This window comes from Eutrigla gurnardus (genome assembly GCF_963514095.1).
Source record: "Eutrigla gurnardus genome assembly, chromosome: 22".
NCBI classification, from domain to species: Eukaryota; Metazoa; Chordata; class Actinopteri; order Perciformes; family Triglidae; genus Eutrigla; species Eutrigla gurnardus.
Window position 1 is genome coordinate 13547738 of NC_139933.1, and position 24505 is coordinate 13572242.

The 24505-nt window shown below is 46.0% G+C and overlaps 2 protein-coding genes across 2 annotated transcripts; both read right to left on the reverse strand.

Moving 5' to 3' along the window:
- Positions 1-2539: 2539 nt before the first annotated feature.
- On the reverse strand, positions 2540-13920 carry LOC311008504 (uncharacterized protein; the record flags this gene model as incomplete). Its single annotated transcript, XM_084002199.1, is given in 7 exon segments — positions 2540-4801; positions 5801-6016; positions 6122-6592; positions 7674-8312; positions 9837-10100; positions 12285-13848; positions 13850-13920. Coding segments are annotated over 7 exon segments (4887 nt in total). The 3' UTR covers positions 2540-3139.
- A 6993-nt stretch (positions 13921-20913) lies between these two features.
- Positions 20914-23957, reverse strand: LOC311033165 (tripartite motif-containing protein 16-like). Its single transcript, XM_084040405.1, has one exon. It carries the CDS (start codon positions 23937-23939, stop codon positions 22278-22280), a length of 1662 nt encoding a protein of 553 aa, XP_083896531.1. The 5' UTR covers positions 23940-23957; the 3' UTR covers positions 20914-22277.
- Between the last annotated feature and the right edge of the window lie 548 nt (positions 23958-24505).

Below are 24505 nucleotides of genomic sequence, written 5' to 3' on the forward strand. Positions count from 1 at the left end.
AGCCGCCGGCTTTGCAGCATTGTCCCCTGTTGTCCAGGGCATCAGAAACGTGGCTCTGCAAAATAGAGTCGCCCTCGACTTGACCCTAGCCTCACAGGGAGGCGTGTGCCATGTCATAGGGACAAAATGCTGTACCTTCGTGCCTGCAATAGATGACAACATGACCCATGTTGTTGCCCACCTGAACGAACTGTTACACAGAGAGAAAAGCAAAGACTCTGAGGCTTTTGAGGGCTGGGACATTTGGTCCTGGCTCACAGAGGGGGGGGTGGAAAGCCACCGCCATCAGATTCCTATCACCTGTGTTGATGGTTGTGGTTGTAATGTTGCTGGTCGTTTGTTGCGTACTGCCCTGCTGCCGAGCTCTCGTGGGTTCGGCGGTGAGCTCTGCCGTAGGACAGTACCCGAAAATCACCATTGTTCCAGATGAAGATCTGTGGGTACCGCCCATTTTGGATTCAGATATTGAGTCAATCTGATATGTTAACTCACACATAGATGTTAGAAGGGGATCACACTACAACTTCATGCTTAATAATAAAACCCTTTTTGTGTGAACCTTGAAATGTAATTGTGTGCGAATTGTCTCACTCAGGAACCGCCTGTCTACCCTTCCGAACTTAGTTCCTTTACCTTCTACAGCTCAACCAGTCCGCTACAAAGGGGGAGGGTGGTTTAGAAGCCCTTCGTCTCAACCCGGTGAAGAATGGCAAACGACTTTGTCAGGGGGCTGTAGATTTTAGAAAGCAGCTGAGCTACGATGGTAGGTTATGGGGCCCTGAGGTAGAAATTCGTTCAGATACATGTATGTTATATCCTCACTCCACCTGCTAATCATATTTTGTGCATCATTTTCCCTGTAAGGTGAAGGTTTCAAAGCACCAGGTCACTACCTGTATGTTTGAGGGAAGGGTGGTCTGTATCAGAAAGAGAAAGCAGGGTTGGAGGGTTCTTTTTTTTTATAATTATCCATTTCTTTTTCCTTATTATTGGTATATTTGTGATTATTGTGCTCATAGCAGACATGTCATCAGTAGAGTATAGAAGGTTGTATACTCCTGGGAAAGAGGTTCTGTTCCTGGTACCATGATGGCAACTCCTGATATGAAATTGTTTAGCTTGTGCTTTTAATAGTATTATTTTCTTGTTTGATCAATATTGCTTGTTCACTATTTCCACATGCATGTGTAATGAAGAATGCAATTAAGAACAGCTTATGTTTTATTCTTTCATAATATAAAAGGCTTTTTCTCCAGGTTCAATGCATGCCCTGTTAAACCTTGCCGTGAATTAGAGACATAGACAATTATAAATTACCTTTTCTAGTGAACATAAAATGTTCAAAGGGGGGACTGTAATGGGAATTTTGGATGTTTGTAATTTATAATCAGAATATTTGTCAGGCCAGACGTCGATCCGCATCTCCTCTTTTGACTGTTATGCTATGACGAAAATGAATGCCTGTTGTAGATGATATGAACATGAGTGCCACATTGACATAAGATAATTTCAGGACTATGACGCCTGTGTTCTGTAAATCTTGACTTTACCTGTACATCTTGTCTTTGTAAGATAGGACATGATCCGTCCTTTGTCCATGGTTCCTCCTCCTTAAAAGGGAGATTGTTGTTAGACTCCGGATCGTTCCTGCTGATTCTGAACCTTTGCATCAGAAGGCAGGGGTGACCAGTACTTTCTTCTGCAGATGAGAATACTTAGTGGAATAAACCTCAGAGAAAAAGCTGATCCTGGTTGTTGATCTTTATTGGGCAGATTAATTTTTCCACAACAAAACCAAGTGAGTAAAAGAAGTGGTCTTAATATAAACACACAAGAAGTATAACCGACTTACAATGATGATAGTGGTGAGTGTGTGTTTTGATATGAATAAGGGAGCTTCTTAAGAATATAAGACCACAAACTCATGGATATCACGTATTAAGGAGGACACTAATTAGAGTTATCGTTTGAGGTCAACTGGCGTCCTGTCCAGGGTGAACCCTGCCTTCGCCCAATGACAGCTGGGATCGGCTCCAACCCCCCCGTGACCCTAAATACAGGATAAGCGGTAGAAAATGGATGGATGGATGGATTCTGGTCAAGAAACTTGGAAGTCTCTGAGTTGAATTAAAAATCTTGGAACTACGCAGCGAAATCTAATCAAGACGGGACACGATAAGAACCTGGAACTAAGAACTAGCTCCACCATTAACAGCTGGAAATGAGTTATTTTGTACTTTTAAGAATATTTTGATGCTGATACTTTTGCACTTTGAATGTATAACTTAGTATTTTACAATGTAACACTTGTGTACATGTGTGAATACTTCTCCCACCACTGGTTTCCTTGTGTCAACTTCTATTTTTGCCCAACTTGTGAAATGTCACTCGTTTATTATCCGCCATCAATCCACAAAGTGACCATGAGAACTGGGCGAGTCAGATCAGTATCTGGATATCAAAGAAAAAAGAGAGAGAAAACAATCATTTGGATTAACGTTTATTCATGAAAAGGTCATTAAGAGACCGCAGAGTTCATCAGTGTCCATCCAGACGTGGGGTGATACAGGAGGAAAATACAGCACACAGCTAAACCACAGTCTGTAAACAATAAAATCAGTGCACAGATGATCTTACAAAGAGTGCGTAATATAAAGAAAGGGAAGAAAATTTCCCAGATTTCATCCAGGGCTGCGAGAAAAGCTGAATTTTATAAACCAGAAGAAGGATATGAAATATATATCCAAAGATTTAAAATGCTGATCAGTAGTGTTCAAACTCTGATAAAGAAGTGGAAATGAGTGGTTCTGATGATACCAAGCCACGGCCAGTTTGATTTTCAGCCACAACTACCAGGACAATTGGTTGGGATGCAAAGAAAAAAACACAAGTAACTTCAGCTGAAATACAGGCTTCTCTGCACAAAAGGCGGTTTCAAGACCCACAATAAGGAGGGTCTTGAAACCGGTCTTGAAATAAATGGTAGAATTTTCAAGCTGTGTACCATTCTGGAAAGAAAACATAAGCAAAACAGTTATTTTATTTTTAATGGGATTCAAATAGAGGAGAGAAGGAGGAGGAGAGGAGAAGGACAAGAGGAGGAGGAGGTGAAGTCATTCAACTCTTAAATGCCTTCTGTCTAGTTGAGTTGACAGAACTCACCACTGCCTTCAATAATAACGTAAAGTCCAGCATAGAGGGGCTCAGTGAACGTGGTCTGGACTCTGTGGAGGAGAGTCATGGTCTCAGAGACGCTGTAGAAGGACAGAATACCTGCTCTGTGATCCAGGAACACTCCTACTCTGGAGGACGGAGGACCTGAGACGGGAGTTTCAACTAAGTTGTAGAAGAACGTATATCTGTTGTCGACAAAATATAACGACCAGGATTTGTCATTGTATCCAAACTTACATTGACGCCTGTCTCCTGTTCTACTGATACTCTTGTATGCGACTGCTACACCAACTTCACCTCCTCTCCTCTCCACCTCCCAGTAACAACGGCCAGTCAGACTTTCTCTACTCAGGACCTGATGACGTCCAGTGAATCTTTCTGGGTGACTAGAATAAGACTGGAATGGATGATATGTTGCTTTTCTGTTCCCCTTGGATAAAACCAGACGTTTGTATGCTGTGTTTGGATCCAGTGTGATTTCACGTGAATATTTCAAGAATCCAGCTCTGGTCTTGGGTTCTGGTTGTGGCAGTGAAACATCCACTTCAGTCACTGCCAGTGAGACGTTTGTCCATCTGTGTGTCAGAACTTCCTGTAGTCCATCTCTGACTTCTGACAGCGCCGCCGTCACGTCCTCAAAGTAGCGGCGAGGAGGACGGGCGTTGATGCTGGATGAGTGTGTGGACTCACTGAGTGGTGACAGTGACGGGTAGTCGTGTAGAAACTGGTTGTGATCCTCTGTGTGTGAGAGCTTCTCCAGCTCAGCGTCTCTCCTCTTCAGCTCACTGATCTCCTGCTGCAGCTTCTCCTGAAGCTCTCCGACTCGACTCACTTCAGTTTCCTGCTGGGATCTGACCTGCTGCTTCACGTCAGAGCGTCTTCTCTCCATGAGACGGATCAGCTCCGTGAACATCTCCTCACTGTCCTCCACTGCTTTATCAGCAGAGTGGTTGATGGCCTCCACCTCCTGGTGGAGCAGCTTCACATCTTTGTCTCTGTCCTGGATTCTCTGCTGGATGTTTAGTCGACTCCCCTCCAGCTCTCTCTGCCTCTCGGTCCTTTCTGCTGCAGCTGAGACTGTGTCGTGGCCTTTATGTTCGTCCACAGAGCAGAGATAACAGATAGACTGCTGATCAGTACGGCAGAACATCTTCATCACCTCATCGTGACGAGAGCACATGTTCTCCTGGAGGTTGTTGGAGGGCTCCACCAGCCGGTGTTTCTTAAATGCTGCTGATTCATGATGAGGCTGGAGGTGTTTCTCACAGTAAGAGGCCAGACACGCCAGACAGGACTTGAGGGCTTTCAGTTTCCTCCCAGTGCAGGAATCACAGGCCACATCTTCAGGTCCAGCATAGCAGAGACCAGCAGGAGCAGCTTGGAGTCCAGTCTTCTTCAGCTCCTCCACCAGATCTGCCAACATGGTGTTTTTCAGCAGGACAGGCCTCGGTATGAAGGTCTGCCTACACTGAGGGCAGCTGTAGATCTCCTTCTCATCCCAGAAGCTTCCAATACACTTCATGCAGTAGTTGTGTCCACAGGAAGTAGTCACCGGATCCTTCAGTAGATCCAGACAGATGGAACAAGAGAAGGTTTCCCGGTCCAGCTGAACTCCTTTCTCCGCCATTTCACCTCTCAGCGACGACGACTGTCTGAGTTTCACTTAGTGAGAAGTGAAACTGGTCTGAGGTCTGATCTCAACAACACTGTGTGTGTGCAGTGAAGGTGGCCTGTCAGCTGCTGCACTTCACCGCCATGTTGGTTACACCCGTCCACACACAGTAGATCTGAAGGGGAGGGAACAAGGAAGTGTGTGTGTGTGTGTGTGTGTGTGTGTGTGTGTGTGTGTGTGTGTGTGTGTGTGTGTGTGTGTGTGTGTGTGTGTGTGTGTGTGTGTGAGAGAGAGAGACAGAGAGAGAGAGAGAGAGAGAATTTTTTTTGAATTTTCAAACCTCTTTATTTACTTACTACAGTCTTTAAGTACAAGGACCTTTGCATTTTCAAAAAAGGAAGTAAATAATTAAAAGAAAAGAATAAATAAACAACAAAAAAATGCAAAAATATGATTTACCTCAAAACGGGTCCAAAAAACAACTCATTTTCTATAACAGAACATAAAACATTATTGCAGCTCCATGTGTTGGAGAATTCTTTCATGTTATTTGTGGCTCTGTAAAAACCAAAATCAACATGTACTCTGACCTTAACCATTCTAACGAATAAAGTTGCTGCGTCAACATCCAGAGAGCTTTCTACTTTATTTCTGCGACTGAGGTAGATCGCCATTTTAGCTTGACCCAATATAAAAATTAAACAACTGACAATTCTGTCTTTTCCTCTGTCTGTAAGGACAACCAAAAATGAACATTCCCATTGAAAAAGTGCCTCCGAGCATTGTGAATATTCGCTCCAGCAGCTGAAACAAAGAAACCAGTCTGTCACAGTCCATAAAGCAGTGAAACACAGTCTCTCTCTGCGAGCAGAAAGGACACATCTCATTAACATTTGGATTCATCAACGAAATAAAAGCGTTCACAGCTACAATCCCGTGGAGAATTCTCCACTGCAGATCTCCGACTCTTTTAGTTATTGGTGGTTTGTATAGCGCTCTCCACGCAGGTCTCACCTCATCATTGAGCCCTAAATGAGCTCTCCAGGGGGTGTCAGTCCGACCACTGAGCTTGTCCTTGTTCAGGACCTGAACCAACAGTCTATACATGGTTTTACCTTTGATGTCATTCAACCTGCTTGGTGGAGTGTTGCTGAACTCCAGCAGTTTACCGGTGCAGTTTTTAAAATCAGGAACAAGTGTCAGTGCAGGGAAGGGGTCCTCACTTTTGGGCTGACGGTGTCCGTTACAGTGAGCTGTTAGTTAGGAGAGTTCAGTCTGTGTCAGCTCACCTCTCCAGGTGTTAAGCAGGTGAGTGATGGACCTGACAGACCTGACTCCCACACGAGAGGCCAGAGCTGCAGCGTTGGTCAAACCTGGTCCACACTGTTGCACCACGTGTCCCAGCGTGACGACCCCCGCTGAGCGAAACAGCTGTAGCACGGAAGATCCCGCTGTGCGCTCCACGTTGAGGCGAGTCCCGTACACCACTGGCTCTCTCAAAAGCCAGAACAAAGAAACGCAGTTGGCTGGATTCTGCTTGACGAACAACCTCCATACTGCAAACAGTCCATTATAAAAAGTTGGAAGGTTGCACAGTTTGTGAGCACTCAGGTCCATCAGGAACAGGGCCTCAGCGAGACCCAACCCTCCAGCCCGTCTTAGTATGGCTAGGGCTATGGGCCTCCAGACGAGGTCTGCTGGACCAGCGAGGAGCCTCTGGATGATGCGAAGTCGGAAAGCAGCGCCTCTGCTGGCCAGATGGATGAGTCCCTGTCCTCCGTCCTCCTTGGGCAGAAACAGCACACTCTGTGGGACCCAGTGCAGACGGTCCCAGAAGAAGTTGACCAGCAAAGCTTGTATCCTGGCCAGGAGACGCGGCGGGGGGTCCACACACGCCAGTCGGTGCCACAGCATTGAGGATACCAAATTGTTTATTATTAAAATGCGTCCTTTAAAAGGAGGTGTGTGGTAAAATCCATTTCCACCTTTTTAGTCGCCCTTCAACCATCTCTAAGACATTGTCCCAGTTCCTGCACTTAAAAGGTTCATCACCAAGATACACACCAAGGTATTTTAAGCCCCCCTTGTTCCATTGTAGCCCCTGAGGTAAGATGATCTGCCCGCTTACCTCGCCACTGGTTGCCAAGGCTTCACTTTTTCCCCAGTTGACTTTAGCTGAGGATAATGTACCAAACACATCAGCAGTTTGGACAAGGACATCAATATCATCTTGTTTTTTTACAATGACCACAACGTCATCAGCATACGCAGACAATTTAAAACTTTTTTGCCAACCAGGGAGGGTTATACCTGAAAGTTGGTGTTGAAGAGGCTCTATTGCCATGGAGTAGAGCATGCCAGACAGGGAGCAGCCCTGTCTGACCCCCCTCCGCACCTTAAAAGGAGCACTTAACCCACCGTTAATCTTTAGTACACTCTCAATGTCACTGTACAAGACCTGGATCTTGGCTATGAGACCAGAGTTGAAACCAAAAGCGTTTAGTGTCTGCCACAAGTACTGGTGTTCAACTCGGTCAAATGCCTTTTCTTGATCTATAGAAATCAGACCAAGGCCGCAGCCCAATGAACTGGAGAGGTCCAAAATGTCCCGAATTAGAGAAACATTGTCAGATATCAGCCTGCTGGGTACACAATACGTCTGGTCAATGTGAATGACATGCTCCATCAATTTTCTTAGCCTCATAGCCAGCACCTTGGACAAGATTTTATAGTCTGTGCAGAGCAAAGCTACTGGCCGCCAGTTCTTTATTAGTTGTAGATCTCCCTTCTTGGGGAGGAGGGTGAGAACCGCCCTCCTGCAGCTCAGTGGTAAGTGTCCTTTGCTAAAACTGTCTCTGAGGACAAGTAATAAGTCCTGGCCAATCACAGGCCAGAAAGCCTTGTAAAAGTCTGCAGGAAGACCGTCAATCCCTGGAGCTTTCCCACTGTCCAGGCTCTGAACTGCCGTAGCCAGCTCATCTGCGGAGATCTGTGCGTCCAGCTCAGCGTTGGCCTCCTCGGGAAACTTGGATAGACCCTTGTAGAAGGATTTCGCCACCTCCGGTCTCTCCTGGAACTCCTCTTTGAAGAGCTCCTTGTAGAAGGCAACTGCACAGCTCCGTATTTCTCCCGACTCCTGCAGCAGCTGCCCAGTGTCGGACCGCAGGGAGTGCATGAGTTTCTTTTGTCCATTCTTCTGTTCAAGGCCAAAGAAAAAATGAGAGGGAGCATCCATTTTAGTCACATACTGGAAACGGGAACGGACCAGGGCTCCTCGAGCAGAGAAACCCAGCAGGTCCGACAGAGCTGATTTTTTCCTTTTGAGAACTTTAATATGTTCTCCTTCTCCTGTGGAAGCTGCTAAATCTTGCAGCGCCACTATTTCTCTCTCCAGAGCTCTCATAGACCTGGTCATGTCCCTTGTAACATTGAGAGTGTACTGCAGGCACAGCTGCTTTATTTGACCCTTCCCTATATCCCACCACTGCTGTAGTGAGGTGTATCGAGATTTTGTCTCTGTGTGGTTCTTCCAAAACAAAGTGAAGGCATTTCTAAAAACAGTATCAGACAGCAAGGCTACATTGAAATGCCAATAGGCACTGCTACATTTAACGTTCTTGATAAAAATGGAAACCTGTACCAAAGAGTGATCTGAAACTCCTACGGGGTGTATAGAGCAACTCCGAAGCACATTGGTCTGCCGTCTAAAACAGTAAACTCTATCAAGCCTGGCCATGGATAGAGAGTTATCTCTAGCATGAACCCACGTGTACTGCCGCTGTGTGGAGTGGAAATGCCTCCAAGTGTCACATAGGCTACGTTCACACCGCAGTTACAAGTGACCTGAATCTGATTTTTTCGCTCATATGTGACCCATATCTGATTTGCTTTTGACAATGTGAACAGCACAAGTCGCATTGAATCTGACATTTTCTAACCAGATTCAGGCCACATTTAAATGTGGTACTGAATCGGATACGTATCGGATTTTTTTGAATGCGACCCCAGTCTGAACAGCCAGGTTGCATTTAATGCGACTTTGACGTCATTCTGACCCGCGCTGCACTGTTTTGTAAATGAATGACAAATAAAGTTGATTGAAAAGCGGGCGGGAGCCAAAACAAACATGGAGGACAGCAGCGAAGCAAATTTGCCGGCTGCCGCCACACACTGTTTTTAGCATGAAGCCATACAGTCCCACGTTACCGGTTGCCGTTGCTATGTTCGCTTCCGTAAACACCGCTGTGGCGTGATGTCATCAATGATCAACTGCGCATGCGGGTCACTTCAGGAGCGTGAGCTGTTCACACAGCAATCCGTAGACAGGCCGCATTTAAAGAGGTAATGTGAACAGCCAAACAAAAAATCGGATTTGAGCCATAAATCGGAATTGTGCATTAAGACCTGCGGTGTGAACGTAGCCATAGATCATTTTCTTCAAGTAGTTTAATTAAACAGCTCTTGGAGGCTTGATGCGGTTCTGGATGGTTCCTGTCTAGAGTGGCGTTTGCTGTACAGTTAAAATCACCACCCAGGAACAAGTAACCCTCCCCACTGCAGTTGTTGACAACAGTGTTTAAAATGTCTAGAAAAACAACCCGTTCTCTACCTACAGTGGGAGCGTAAACATTAACAAAAGTCATTTTTATATTTTCAAACACAGCTTGTATCCTCAACAAGCGACCTTCAATAATGTTTTCATTGCTATAAGAAATGGGCGAAAACCCCCTAGAGAACAGGACAGCAACTCCTCCACTGTTGCTGCTCTTGTGGCTGAGGACGACTTCTCCATCCCACCCCCTTTTCCATGCAGGCTCATTCTCAGCTGTACTGTGTGTTTCTTGCAAAAAAACTACATCTAGTTTTCTAGCCGAAAACAAACTAAAAATGCCAATTCTCTTCGCTTCCTCCCTGGCACCATTGATGTTTAAAGATCCCAGTTTGATGTCACACATTGTGAAAAGAAAGAAAGAGACCGCAGAGGAACACACAGAAAAAGGAGGACAACAGTAAAAACTCAATCATTAGCCATATGTGACCGAATTCTTACCCCCAGCTTTCTGAGGCGAAACACCTCCTTATCAGTGAAAGCCTGCTGGCCAGAGCTTCCTGTGTTCCTTGAGAAAAATTTAACAGAGTCAAGGAACAGCTGTAAATCTGGGAAGTAATCCTCCACTTTGACTTGTCTCATCCCTTTCGTTTCTTGTAGAAACGAGCGGATTGTGCCGCTGGAGTAAACACTCTGGGCCTCCATCTGCGAGCTCCATGTGGCCTCCCCTCCACTGTCCTGTGTGCTCACCAGACTGTCCCCTGACTGAGAGGAGGGGCACACAGGGGTTGTCTTTGACACCTTAGACACCTGCTCACTGTTTGGTTTGTTTTCGGGATTTTTCCTTTTACTCGACAGTTTAAAAACATCATCATCATTCATCGTCTTCGTACAATACAGACTCCGCAGCACGGGTCGCGGTGTGACCAATATCTACCTGCAGCTCAGCAACTGTCTGCTCACCTTCCTGACTCATCTGATCCTCCGTGCCCTCGCCTTCCTGATCGCTGTCAGCCCTGTTTCCTTTCTGAGGATCCTGCGTGTTCCTCCGCGGCTCGGCCGGCGCAGGGGCACCGCCACCGGTCCCAGCCGCGGCCCCCCCCGGACACGAGCGAATCATATGCCCTTCGGCTCCACAGCCAAAACGTTTCATTGTGTCCGAGGTCACATGTACAATGTAATCATAATCGTCGATCCTAAATCTAAAAACCAAATTCAGCTCCTCATAATTTTTCTTAAGGACCATGAACACTTGTCTCCTGAAAGATACGACATGCTTCAGGTGGGGAGACTTGCAGCTAATGGGGATCATCCTCACGGGGGACACCAGCTGTCCGTGTCTCGCTAGCTCTTTTTCCAATAGCTCATTCTTCAGAAAGGGGGGGACATTTGAGATGATAACCTTTTTTGCAGGGTTAACTAGTGATGACACAGGGGTGAACGTACCTTTTACCACAATCCCGCTCTCTAGCAATCTATTCACTTTTTCTGTGCTGTCCAGAAAAATCACCACCGCACTGTTCATTCTGGACGCAGATTTAACGCTTCCATAGCCCACTTCCTCACCTACAGCCAGGCTGCACTCCTCCACGGAGCAGCCGACCGCCGGGGAAAGTTTGATTGCGTGTCGGCGCGTCAGCGTGGTTAAGCCGGGGCCTCCAGCAGCAGCCATGCTGAGCGGCCACGCTACCTCCGCAAACCCACAAACAAACCTCCTCCAAACAACACACAGTAACAAATACAACAGATATTAACCAAGAGAATTGGAAAAAAATAAAGCAAAAAAGAGTCAGAAAACTCTAGATCTCCGCAACACACTCACTCTCGCTTACCACGCTCACTCCCAGCATGCACTCCGAGAGAGAGAGAGGGGAGCAGCACTTGGACTTTGTTCCATCAACATGTTATTTGTAAAATACGGGCAGCAAAGAAAATAAGACTTTGTAGATTCCACTGTCTGCTATTAGAATCGGGGCACCACCTGTTGGTCAACAGGAATTTACAAAGTTTAATTTAATGACTCTGATGATCACTATTAATCAGTTAGGAACCAATCAATATCATTTCAATAAATCAATCTCACTCTTCAGATCATAAGCTGTGAAATAGGGATCTTTGTATTCTGCTCAGAAGAAATATACACGGACATCGACTTAATGATTAATGTGTATTAATCGATCTAATGGGTCTAATGGGTCGCATTAGATCGTCAGCTGTTCCTGTTATTTTGTCCACCTCCCGCTCACACCATCAAGTACAAGATCTGCTGCTCAGTTACTAAAAATATCAACAGAATAAAACTCAGCCCCCACAAATAAACACGTTCGCTGCTCAACAAAGTGTCTTAAATTCCCTTTTAACCACACACACACACGCGCGCGCACACACACACACGCACACACACACACACACACAAACACACACAAACACACACACACACACGCGCACACACACACACACACACACACACACACACACACACACACACACACACGCACACACACGCTATGAAGGTAAATCGATGTCAAAACACTTAGAAAGACGCGCAGCAGCGTGTGTGTGAACGCATGGTTACTTTGTTATGCGTGCGTTCGCTAAAAAACGCATGAATGTTACGCGTAGTTACCCCGTGTAATGTGATCACAGGCGTGCAGCAGCCATCACGCGTGAACGTGCGCGTGAACGCGTGACCATTATAAGTCAATGAGGAAACTACATTACACGTCAGGCGCTGTGTGCTGCACAGGCGTCAAAGCACGCGGGTGTGACGCGTTCAGTTGATAGTTGCGCAAGAAATATGAAACGATTCTGACGCCATACGCGCACACACACACGCACACTCACACACACACACGCACACTCACACACACACACACACACAAACACACACACGCGCACACACACACGCACACACACACACACACACACTGTCTAGTTGAGTTGACAGAACTCACCACTGCCTCCAAAATAAACATAAAGTCCAGCATAGAGGGGCTCAGTGAACGTGGTCTGGACTCTGTGGAGGAGAGTCATGGTCTTAGAGACGCTGTAGAAGGACAGAATACCTGCTCTGTGATCCAGGAACACTCCTACTCTGGAGGACGGAGGACCTGAGACGGGAGTTTCAACTAAGTTGTAGAAGAACGTATACATGTTGTCGATACAATATAACGACCAGGATTTGTCATTGTGTCCAAATATACATTGATGCCTGTCTCCTGTTCTACTGATACTCTTGTATGCGACTGCTACATCAACTCCACCTCCTCTCCTCTCCACCTCCCAGTAACAACGGCCAGTCAGACTTTCTCTACTCAGGACCTGACAACATCTAGTGAATCTGTCTGGGTGACTAGAATAAGACTGGTTTTGACTCCATGTTGCTTTTCTGTTCCCCTCAGATAATAACAGATGTTTGTGTGCTGTGTTTGGATCCAGTGTGATTTCACGTGAATATTTCAAGAATCCAGCTCTGGTCTTGGGTTCTGGTTGTGGCAGTGAAACATCCACTTCAGTCACTGCCAGTGAGACGTTTGTCCATCTGTGTGTCAGAACTTCCTGTAGTCCATCTCTGACTTCTGACAGCGCCGCCGTCACGTCCTCAAAGTAGCGGCGAGGAGGACGGGCGTTGATGCTGGATGAGTGTGTGGACTCACTGAGTGGTGACAGTGACGGGTAGTCGTGTAGAAACTGGTTGTGATCCTCTGTGTGTGAGAGCTTCTCCAGCTCAGCGTCTCTCCTCTTCAGCTCACTGATCTCCTGCTGCAGCTTCTCCTGAAGCTCTCCGACTCGACTCACTTCAGTTTCCTGCTGGGATCTGACCTGCTGCTTCACGTCAGAGCGTCTTCTCTCCATGAGACGGATCAGCTCAGTGAACATCTCCTCACTGTCCTCCACTGCTTTATCAGCAGAGTGGTTGATGGCCTCCACCTCCTGGTGGAGCAGCTTCACATCTTTGTCTCTGTCCTGGATTCTCTGCTGGATGTTTAGTCGACTCCCCTCCAGCTCTCTCTGCCTCTCTGTCCTTTCTGCTGCAGCTGAGACTGTGTCGTGGCCTTTATGTTCGTCCACAGAGCAGAGATAACAGATAGACTGCTGATCAGTACGGCAGAACATCTTCATCACCTCATCATGACGAGAGCACACGTTCTCCTGGAGCTTGTTGGAGGGCTCCACCAGCCGGTGTTTCTTAAACGCTGCTGATTCATGATGAGGCTGGAGGTGTTTCTCACAGAAAGAGGCCAGACACACCAGACAGGACTTGAGGGCTTTCAGTTTCCTCCCAGTGCAGGAATCACAGGCCACATCTTCAGGTCCAGCATAGCAGAGACCAGCAGGAGCAGCTTGGAGTCCAGTCTTCTTCAGCTCCTCCACCAGATCTGCCAACATGGTGTTTTTCAGCAGGACAGGCCTCGGTGTGAAGGTCTGTCTACACTGAGGGCAGCTGTAGATCTCCTTCTGACCCCAGAAGCTTTCAATACACTTCATGCAGTAGTTGTGTCCACAGGGAATAATCCTTCAGTAGATCCAGACAGATGGAACAAGAGAAGGTTTCCCGGTCCAGCTGAACTCCTTTCTGCGCCATTTCACCTCTCAGCGACGACGACTGTCTGAGTTTCACTTAGTGAGACGTGAAACTGGTCTGAGGTCTGATCTCAACAACACTGTGTGTTTGCAGTGAAGGTGGCCTGTCAGCTGCTGCACTTCACCGCCATGTTGGTTACACCCGTCCACACGCAGTAGATCTGAAGGGGAGGGAACAAGGAAGTGTGTGTGTGTGTGTGTGTGTGTGTGTGTGTGTGTGTGTGTGTGTGTGTGTGTGTGTGTGTGTGTGTGTGTGTGTGTGTGTGTGTGTGAGAGAGAGAGATTTTTTTGATTTTTACAAAAAACACTTTATTTACAATATTCATATATACATACAATATTCATCAATATCTCAACAGAGAAAATGCAATGCATCAATAAAGTGCTATTTGTGCATAAGGTTAATAAAAATAGGAGTTTATCTGATAAAAAACTGTACAAATACTAAATCATCATTTTTGACAGAGCAGATAAAATCACCGAAGCACCACCGCCGTTTAAAATTTTCCACATCCCCAATGGTTTTATAAAACTTAAACTCTAGACATATTCTTGACTTAATGTTACAGAGAAACACAGGAAGGGCTCATGCCCCGCTCTTTCTTCTACCTTGTTTCTCCGACTGATGTAGACTGCCATTTTTGCTTCTCCCAATTGGAAGTTTATCAGCTGCCATTTGACACAATCTGTCTTTTTGCACCAAAAATAAAAAAACACATTAAAAGAGCTAAAAACCAACGTTAAAAAAGGAAAAAGCTTGTGAGTCTCAGGCATTTAGTAAAAACATGGAAAACTGTCTCTCTTAGGCCACAGAAAGGACATTGGTTTGAAACAGCAGGATTTAAAACTGAGACAAAGGCATTTGAGGCGATGGCACCATGAAGTACCCTCCACTGGAGGTCAGCTGTCCGTTTTTTAAGGGGAGGCTTGTATAAAACCCTCCACTGCGGGCAGGCCCCGTCCCACCCCGCTCTGTTGCTCCAAGCTGTGGGGGGCCTACTTTCCAGTCCTTTCCTGTTGACTGATTTGACAATGTTGGTATACAGCGTTGCCTTGTCGGCTCTGTGCAGGCTGAGCTTGCCCGGGCTAGTGACAGTTAACAGGGGTCCAGTCTCTTCTCCAAACTCTGGGCTCAGGTAGATCTCAGGGAAAGGGTCCGTGGGGTCTGGCATGACCTCTCCCTGACCAAACTGTATGAGGAGGTTCCTCTCCATCCCACAGAGCTTGTGCCTCCAGAGCTCCAGCAGCTTCTGAGCCACCCTGACAGAGTGGATGCCCAGGATGTGGCCCAGGGCCCCGGCCCCTGTCAGCTCCGGCCCTGCAGCCTCCACCAGCTGCTGCAGGCTCACAGTCTTTGAGTTGGACAGCTTTGTCACCAGCCCGGGCGTCAAGCTACAGATGTCCAGCCTGCTCCCGTGTATCAGAGGCTCCTTTAAAGGAGTCATCACCTGGAAATCGCAATTTCTCTTGTTAAAACATGCATATCTGTGTTTGACCTCAGTTGAAACTTGCCTGAAAGGCTGGAGTTTGAAAGTGGCGCCGTTTTTTCGCTTCTGCTCTTTTTCCGAACAGGAATAGCACACAAGGGTGTGCATTCCTAAAGCACGAGATTTTGATTCTGCGCCTTCGGTGACGTCACCGTGGCGGCTACTTGCATAAGCCCACCCCTCTTTCACCACCCAACCCCGCCCCGTCCGCTACCTGAAATCGCCGAAGCGCCGCCATTATGTTTTGGAGTCTGCATGCAGGCAAGCCCCCCCGGCTCTGTCCTTCCTGCGGCGAATCAACGCGCGCCTCATTACATATTATACAATGCACATCCGGACCAGTCAAAACCTCGCGCGTAATCTCGCGTGATAAAATCGCGGTACGAAAAAGGGTCAGAACAAGCTCAATGTTTGATTAAATTTTTTTTTTTTTTTTCTAATAAGTTTTACGAATTGATCCAAAGCGATCCAAGGGGGGCTGGATACGTATAAAACCAGGTGATGACTCCTTTAATAAACAGTGCAGAGAGTTAGTATTTTCACACATTTTATGATTAAAAAGGGCCCATGACTTAAAAACGCCCTGATAAAAAGGAGGAAACCCATTTAGTTTTAAAATCTTAGAATCAGTTAAAAACAGAGCAGTATCCAGCCCCAGTTTACTCACATGTCTGAGGATACAGCTGGTCACATTCCTCCATACCAAACGGACGGCCCTGTCAGAAACCTTTGTATGAATTGAAGCCTGAAATTGGCCGTTCTGCTGGCCAGGTGGATGAGGCCCTGTCCCCCCTCCTCTCTTGGTAAATATAGCACCCCCTGTGGCACCCAGTGCAGACCCCCCCAAAAGAAATCAGCTATTTTTTTCTGTATTTCAGCCAGTAGGCCAGAGAGGGGGGCCAATCCACAATGAGCTGGAGACGTCCAAAACATCCCGCATGAGGTGGACATTGTCCACCATGGACCTGCCGGGCACACAGTAGGTCTGGTCCCGATGGATGACCTGCTCCATAGCTTTCCCCGGCCTGGAGGCAAAGAGTTTGGACAGAAGTTTGTAATCCACACACAACAAAGACACAGGGCACTAGTTTTTGATTTCTTGCAGGTTACCTTTTTTTGGTAGGAGAGTGATAACTGCTCTGCGGCAGGAAGTGGGCAAGGAGCCAGAGGCCAGACTTTCATTAAAAACATCTAAAAGATCATTTGCAAAGATGTCCCAGAAGGCTTTATAAAACTCGACTGTGAGGCCGTCGATGCCGGGAGCCCGCCGCCCTTGCATGCCCTGCAGGGCAGCGTGTAGCTCCTGCATCTGCAGCGGCCCCTCGAGACAGGTGTTGGTCTCCTGAGAGACCTGAGGCAGTCCACCAGTGAACCCCTCCAGTAGAGTGTCCTGCTCCTCATATTCGCTTGTGTAGAGGGAGGTATAAAACTCCACCGCACGCCTTCGGATCTGGCTTGGCTCCACGATCTCCTGCCCTGTGTCTGAAAGCAGTGTGTGGATTACTCGCCCCTGCCCATTCTTTCTCTCCAGGCCGAAGAAATAACTAGAGGGGACATCCATCTCTTCAATGGCCTGAAACCGGGACCTGACCAGTGCGCCCTGTGCTCTACTTTCCAGCAGGTCAGCTAAAGCTAGCTTTTTGACTTTGAGGACTTCAATATGTTCTCGATCTCCTGTGGATTCACTTAAATTCTCAAGTTCCACTATATCTGTCTCCAGGTCCTTCATAGATCTAGTGATGTCTCTGGTGACGTTGAGCGTGTGCTGTTGACACAAAAGTTTGATTTCAATCTTACCATGGTCCCACCACTGCCTAAGACTGCTAAAATCATCCTTTCTCTGTCTAAAAACATCCCAGAAATAAATAAGTGCCTCTCTAAACTTTTTGTCAAAAGTTAAAGCCGAGTTAAAATGCCAGTAAGCGCTTTTAGGCTTTACATTTCTAATAAAAACATTACATAAGACCCAAGAATGATCAGTAAAAATAGCTGGGGTAATTGTGCATGATTTATAAATATTAAAGTGATGCTTAAAACAATAAAAACGATCTAGTCTGGCTGTGGAGATCCTGCTCTCTCTAAGGTGGGACCATGTGTACTGTCGGCAGTCTGCGTGCATCCTCCTCCACACGTCCACCAGGCCATGAGCAGAGACCAACCGCCTCAGAGCATGCTGGGATGCTGGATGTGGCTCTGCATGGTTTCGGTCTAAACAGTCATTTTCAGTACAATTAAAATCCCCACCCAAGAATAAAAAATCCTCCGTGGCACAGCCGTTTAAAACATCACTTACTTTTTCTAAAAAAACCTTCCTCTCTGCACCGATTGTTGGAGGATACACATGAATAAAAACAGCTGTAAAATTGTCAAATGGAGCTTTGACTAAAAGTAGCCTCCCCTCGATAAAATGCTCAACCTCCAGTGAGACTGGAGTAAAAGCCTTGGAGAAGAGGAAGCCTACTCCTCCACTCAGAGAAGTGCCATGACTCAAAATGGCTTCCCCTTCCCACTCTCTCCTCCAGTCTGCCTCATTGCCTTTGTCACTGTGTGTTTCTTGTCAAAATAAAACATCTATTCGTTTCATTTTTGCTGTTTCATAAATACTTGCTCTTTTTTTGTCCTCTCTGGCTCCGTTCACATGAACACTTCCCACTCTAAAACAATCCATGTTGAGTGAGAGGTTAAAAACGAGGCTTAAAAACAATAAATTAATTAAAACACACATTAGAGCATTTTCCATCACTGTTCATTTGTTTTTTTACCTTGACTACAAATTTCTTTAGTCTATAGACTTCTTGGTTGGTAAAACCGGACAACTCTTGCTGGCTAATATGGAGCCGGGCCGAGGAGCAAAACAAAGTTAGATCCGGGAAGAAATCCTCTATTTTTACCACATGTTGGTTTTTTGTTCTTCTTAAAAAATTCCTGATTTTTTCTGGAGTGTATTGTGATTTTTTTTGGCTGTTGCTGAGGCTAGGAGCTTCACTGCCGTCGGACACATATTCGTCACTGCTCTCGTCTGTGTTGGCCCTCCTATCCGTCTGCCCGTCTTCTTCACTGGCTTTACTCGTTTTAGCTTCACTTGTTGTGTTTTCTGTTTTTCTTCTACGTTTTATAGAAGGTTTTTCTCTAACAACCTCTGCTGCAGCCTCCTCTTCCTCCATCTCATCCTCTTCTCCCAGATCACTCCATCTTGTATTACCTTGCCCAATCTCTTCATTTGTTTTTCCTTCATTAACCTCATCTGCCTGCCCTTCACCTGTTTCCGGTGACCCCCGCCCCGGTACACCGGCAGGCGGGGCGGATGGCCCTGCCCCGGCACCAGCGGTCTCCTCCGGGCCAGTCGGATTCGGATCGCTTTGTCTCGGGCAGGCCTTCACCGTGTGTCCCTCCTCTCCACACCCGAAACATTTCATGCCCGATGAGGTTGCAAAAATCACGTAATCATAATCATCTACTTTAACAATGAAACGGAGGTTCAGCTCCTCATTTCGATTTTTCAGTATCATATACAGTTGCCTGCGGTGAGACACTACGTGTTTCAGCAATTGAGATTTACATCCAGACATGATCTTTTTAACTGGGGAAACAATCTTCCCGTGTCTGGACAGTTCTCTGCTGAGAAAGTCATCGGTAATGAACGGAGGGACGTTTGACAGGACTACCTTGGTGGCAGGTTGTGACAGCGGCAGCACCTGAACAAACATTTCATTCACGGTGATGCCTGCCTCGATGACTTTGTTCACCGTCTCCACCTGGTACAGAAAGATCACTGTGGCGCCGTTCATCCGAGCGGCCGACTTAATTCTGCCATACCCGGCGAGACGCCGGCAGGAGACAAAGAAAAACGCCCAAATAAACTCTAACTAAACTTTATGTGATCCACTACCAATAAACTATAAAGAAATAAACGTGATTACTCAAAAGAAAGGAGGAAAAGAAAGTTTGAAAAACACAAACGCTCCACAGCTCACTAGCACATGTTCTCAGCACTCACTCACTCAGAGAGAGAGAGAGAGAGGAGCAGCACTTGGACTTTGTTTCATCAACATGTTACTTGTAAAATACGGGCAGCAAAGAAAATAAGACTTTGTAGATTCCACTGTCTGCTATTAGAATCGGGGACCACCTGTTGGTCAACAGGAATTTTAATTTAATGACAAAAATTAATAGTGGTTAATTTTAATTTAATTAACCACTATTAATCAGTTAGGAGCCAATCAATATCCATCCATCCATCCATTTTCTACAGCTATCGCAGGGCCAACATGTAGAGACAGACAACCATTCACACCTATGGGCAATTTAGAGTCACAAATTAACCTATCCCCAACTTGCATGTCTTTGGACTGTGGGAGGAAGCCGAGAACCCGGTGAGAACCCACGCTTACATGGGGAGAACATGCAAACTCCACACAGAAGGAACCCGGGCCGACCCGGGAATCGAACCCAGGACCCTCTTGCTGTGAGGCGACAGTGCTACCCACTACACCACAGTGCAGCCCCCAATCAATATCATTTCAATAAATCGATCTCACTCTTCAGATCATAAGCTGTGAAATAGGGATCTTTGTATTCTGCTCAGAAGAAATATACACGGACAACGACTTAATGATTAATGTGTATTTATTGACTAACTTAAAGATTAAACCAAGTGAGTAAAGGAAGTGGTCTTAATATAAACACACAAGAAGTATAACCGACTTACAATGATGATAGTGGTGAGTGTGTGTTTTGATATGAATAAGGGAGCTTCTTAAGAATATAAGACGACAAACTCATGGATATCACGTATTAAGGAGGACACTAATTAGAGTTATTGTTTCTGGTCAACTGGCGTCCTGTCCAGGGTGTACCCTGCCTTCACCCAATGACAGCTGGGATCGGCTCCAGCGCCCCGTGACCCTAAATACAGGATAAGCGGTAGAAAATGGATGGATGGATGGATTCTTGTCAAGAAACTTGGAAGTCTCTGAGTTGAATTAAAAATCTTGGAACTACGCAGCGAAATCTAATCAAGACGGGACACGATAAGAACCCAGAACTAAAAACTAGCTCCACCATAAACAGCTGGAAATGGGTTATTTTGTACTTTTAAGAATATTTTGATGCTGATACTTTTGCACTTTGAATGTATAACTTAGTATTTTACAGTGTAACACTTGTGTACATGTGTGAATACTTCTCCCACCACTGGTTTCCTTGTGTCAACTTCTATTTTTGCCCAACTTGTGAAATGTCACTCGTTTATTATCCGCCATCAATCCACAAAGTGACCATGAGAACTGGGCGAGTCAGATCAGTATCTGGATATCAAAGAAAAAAGAGAGAGAAAACAATCATTTGGATTAACGTTTATTCATGAAAAGGTCATTAAGAGACCGCAGAGTTCATCAGTGTCCATCCAGACGTGGGGTGATACAGGAGGAAAATACAGCACACAGCTAAACCACAGTCTGTAAAAAATAAAATCATTGCACAGATGATCTTACAAAGATTGCATAATATTAAAGGTTATAACATTTCCCAGATTTCATCCAGGGCTGCAAGAAAAGCTGAATTTTATAATCCAGAAGAAGGATATGAAAATATATCCAAAGATTTAAAATGCTGATCAGTAGTGTTCAAACTCTGATGAAGAAGTGGAAATGAGTGGTTCTGATGATACCAAGCCACGGCCAGTTTGATTTCAGCCACAACCAAGGGAGTAGGTTTGATTTTGAGATTGGTGGGGACACAAAAGTGCTCCAAGGCAGCATTCCTGTAAGTTGACGTTTTTTAGCATTAGCAATCATAATTTCACGTCATGAAGATGTTATAGGTTAGATTACTTAATATGAATTAATTCATCTAGAATCTGAGGTTTTATTGTATTTCCACCACAAATTTTCTTTATTTGTGTTTTACATGAAAATAAGAATTAAAAATAACTTTAATAGCAAAGAGATACACTTGTTTAAATATTCTCTTTTATTCAATATCTGTATTGTGAGCCTCTACCACTCTTGAAGTAACTTACACTTTGACTCCTAAAGAAGTCTCTTATATCCACTTTTCTTTTCTTTGACATCCTTCAAATCCTGTACAGCACACACACAGGCACGCACACACGTACACGCACGCAAACAGACACAAACACAAATGTAAAAAATGACACCACTGATATTAAAATCCATCTAGCTGACGTGACCCAGGAAGAACACATGCTGAACATGTTGACAACTTGCAGATAACGTACTGCCTCTCGTCCGGTCCAACTAGCAGGTTGCAGTTAGCTTTAACAAGCAGAAGGAGTGACAGTGGGGACAGCCAATCACATGTAAGTTAGCGAGAAACCGGCAGCCGATCAGGGAGCGGTATTTAGGTTAGAGGCGGGACTTCTAGCAGAGACCGACATAACCCTTTGTGTGCCATAATCATTGACTAAACACTACGGACAGCGGTTGTATTGATAGTGACGACACAGTAGGGCTGAATATTGGTAGGGACGTGTCCCTAGCGTCCCTACCCAATTCTACGCCCTTGGCCACAACAACCAATCTAAACAAAGACACACGACGAAGCTCGGCGGAAATCATTTATATTCAATATCATAATCACATAAGCATCAATAATTCATATAAAAAAACCTCTTTAAAATAAAACTTTTCAGCATCTGTGATCGACGTCCCAAAAACAAACAAATAAGGAGGGACTTGAACAAAAATGGTAGAATTTTCAAGCTGTGTAGGCCTACCATTCTGGAAAGAAAACATAAGCAAAACATTTATTTTATTTTTAATGGGATTCAAATAGAGGAGAGAAGGAGGCGGAGAGGAGGAGGGCGGGAGGAGGAGGAGGTGAAGTCATTCAATTCTTAAATGCCTTCTGTCTAGTTGAGTTGACAGAACTCACCACTGCCTCCAATATTAACATTAACATTAAGTCCAGCATAGAGGGGCTCAGTGAACGTGGTCTGGACTCTGTGGAGGAGAGTCATGGTCTTAGAGACGCTGTAGAAGGACAGAATACCTGCTCTGTGATCCAGGAACACTCCTACTCTGGAGGACGGAGGACCTGAGACGGGAGTTTGAACTGAGTTGTAGAAGAACGTATATCTGTTGTTGAAACAATATAACGACCAGGATTTGTCATTGAATCCAAACATACAGTCTCCTGTTCTACTGATACTCTTGTATGCGACTGCTACACCAACTCCACCTCCTCTCCTCTCCACCTCCCAGTAACAACGGCCAGTCAGACTTTCTCTACTCAGGACCTGAGGACGTCCAGTGAATCTGTCTGGGTGACTAAAATAAAACTGCTGTTGAGTCATTAATGTTGCTTTTCTGTTCCCCTCAGATAATAACAGATATGTGTCTGCTGTGTTTGGATCCAGTGTGATTTCACGTGAATATTTCAAGAATCCAGCTCTGGTCTTGGGTTCTGGTTGTGACAGTGAAACATCCACTTCAGTCCCTGCCAGTGAGACGTTTGTCCATCTGTGTGTCAGAACTTCCTGTAGTCCATCTCTGACTTCTGACAGCGCCGCCGTCACGTCCTCAAAGTAGCGGCGAGGAGGACGGGCGTTGATGCTGGATGAGTGTGTGGACTCACTGAGTGGTGACAGTGACAGGTAGTCGTGTAGAAACTGGTTGTGATCCTCTGTGTGTGAGAGCTTCTCCAGCTCAGCGTCTCTCCTCTTCAGCTCACTGATCTCCTGCTGCAGCTTCTCCTGAAGCTCTCCGACTCGACTCACTTCAGTTTCCTGCTGGGATCTGACCTGCTGCTTCACGTCAGAGCGTCTTCTCTCCATGAGACGGATCAGCTCAGTGAACATCTCCTCACTGTCCTCCACTGCTTTATCAGCAGAGTGGTTGATGGCCTCCACCTCCTGGTGGAGCAGCTTCACATCTTTGTCTCTGTCCTGGATTCTCTGCTGGATGTTTAGTCGACTCCCCTCCAGCTCTCTCTGCCTCTCGGTCCTTTCTGCTGCAGCTGAGACTGTGTCGTGGCCTTTATGTTCGTCCACAGAGCAGAGATAACAGATAGACTGCTGATCAGTACGGCAGAACATCTTCATCACCTCATCATGACGAGAGCACACGTTCTCCTGGAGCTTGTTGGAGGGCTCCACCAGCCGGTGTTTCTTAAATGCTGCTGATTCATGATGAGGCTGGAGGTGTTTCTCACAGTAAGAGGCCAGACACACCAGACAGGACTTGAGGGCTTTCAGTTTCCTCCCAGTGCAGGAATCACAGGCCACATCTTCAGGTCCAGCATAGCAGAGACCAGCAGGAGCAGCTTGGAGTCCAGTCTTCTTCAGCTCCTCCACCAGATCTGCCAACATGGTGTTTTTCAGCAGGACAGGCCTCGGTGTGAAGGTCTGCCTACACTGAGGGCAGCTGTAGATCTCTTTCTCATCCCAGAAGCTTCCAATACACTTCATGCAGTAGTTGTGTCCACAGGGAATAATCACCGGATCCTTCAGTAGATCCAGACAGATGGAACAAGAGAAGGTTTCCCGGTCCAGCTGAACTCCTTTCTGCGCCATTTCACCTCTCAGCGACGACGACTGTCTGAGTTTCACTTAGTGAGAAGTGAAACTGGTCTGAGGTCTGATCTCTGAAGGGGAGGGAACAAGGAAGTGTGTGTGTGTGTGTGTGAGAGAGAGAGAGAGAGAGAGAGAGAGAGAGAGAGAGAGAGAGAGAGGGGAGCAGCACTTGGACTTTGTTCCATCAACATGTTACTTGTAAAATACGGGCAGCAAAGAAAATAAGACTTTGTAGATTCCACTGTCTGCTATTAGAATCGGGGCATGTTAAAGGTAGATGCAACCTTATGGTGTGAGAGAGTTGACAGCACTCAGAGGACACGGAGGTTCGGTAGAGAAGAGGGATACTTTTTATTTTCTACCAAAAAGGCCAAAACGGCAATTCATTCATTGTTTAGCAGATGAGCTAAAACAAAACAAAAATGTAACGTTTCAAACAACAAAACAAAAATGACATGATAGTAGTGATGTTATGGTTTGCGTCGAGGCTTCGAGGCATGTGTCGAGAATTTCGGCTCCTCCCCCAACGAAGCTCCGTGTCGAGATCTGATTCACCTCGGCAAGAT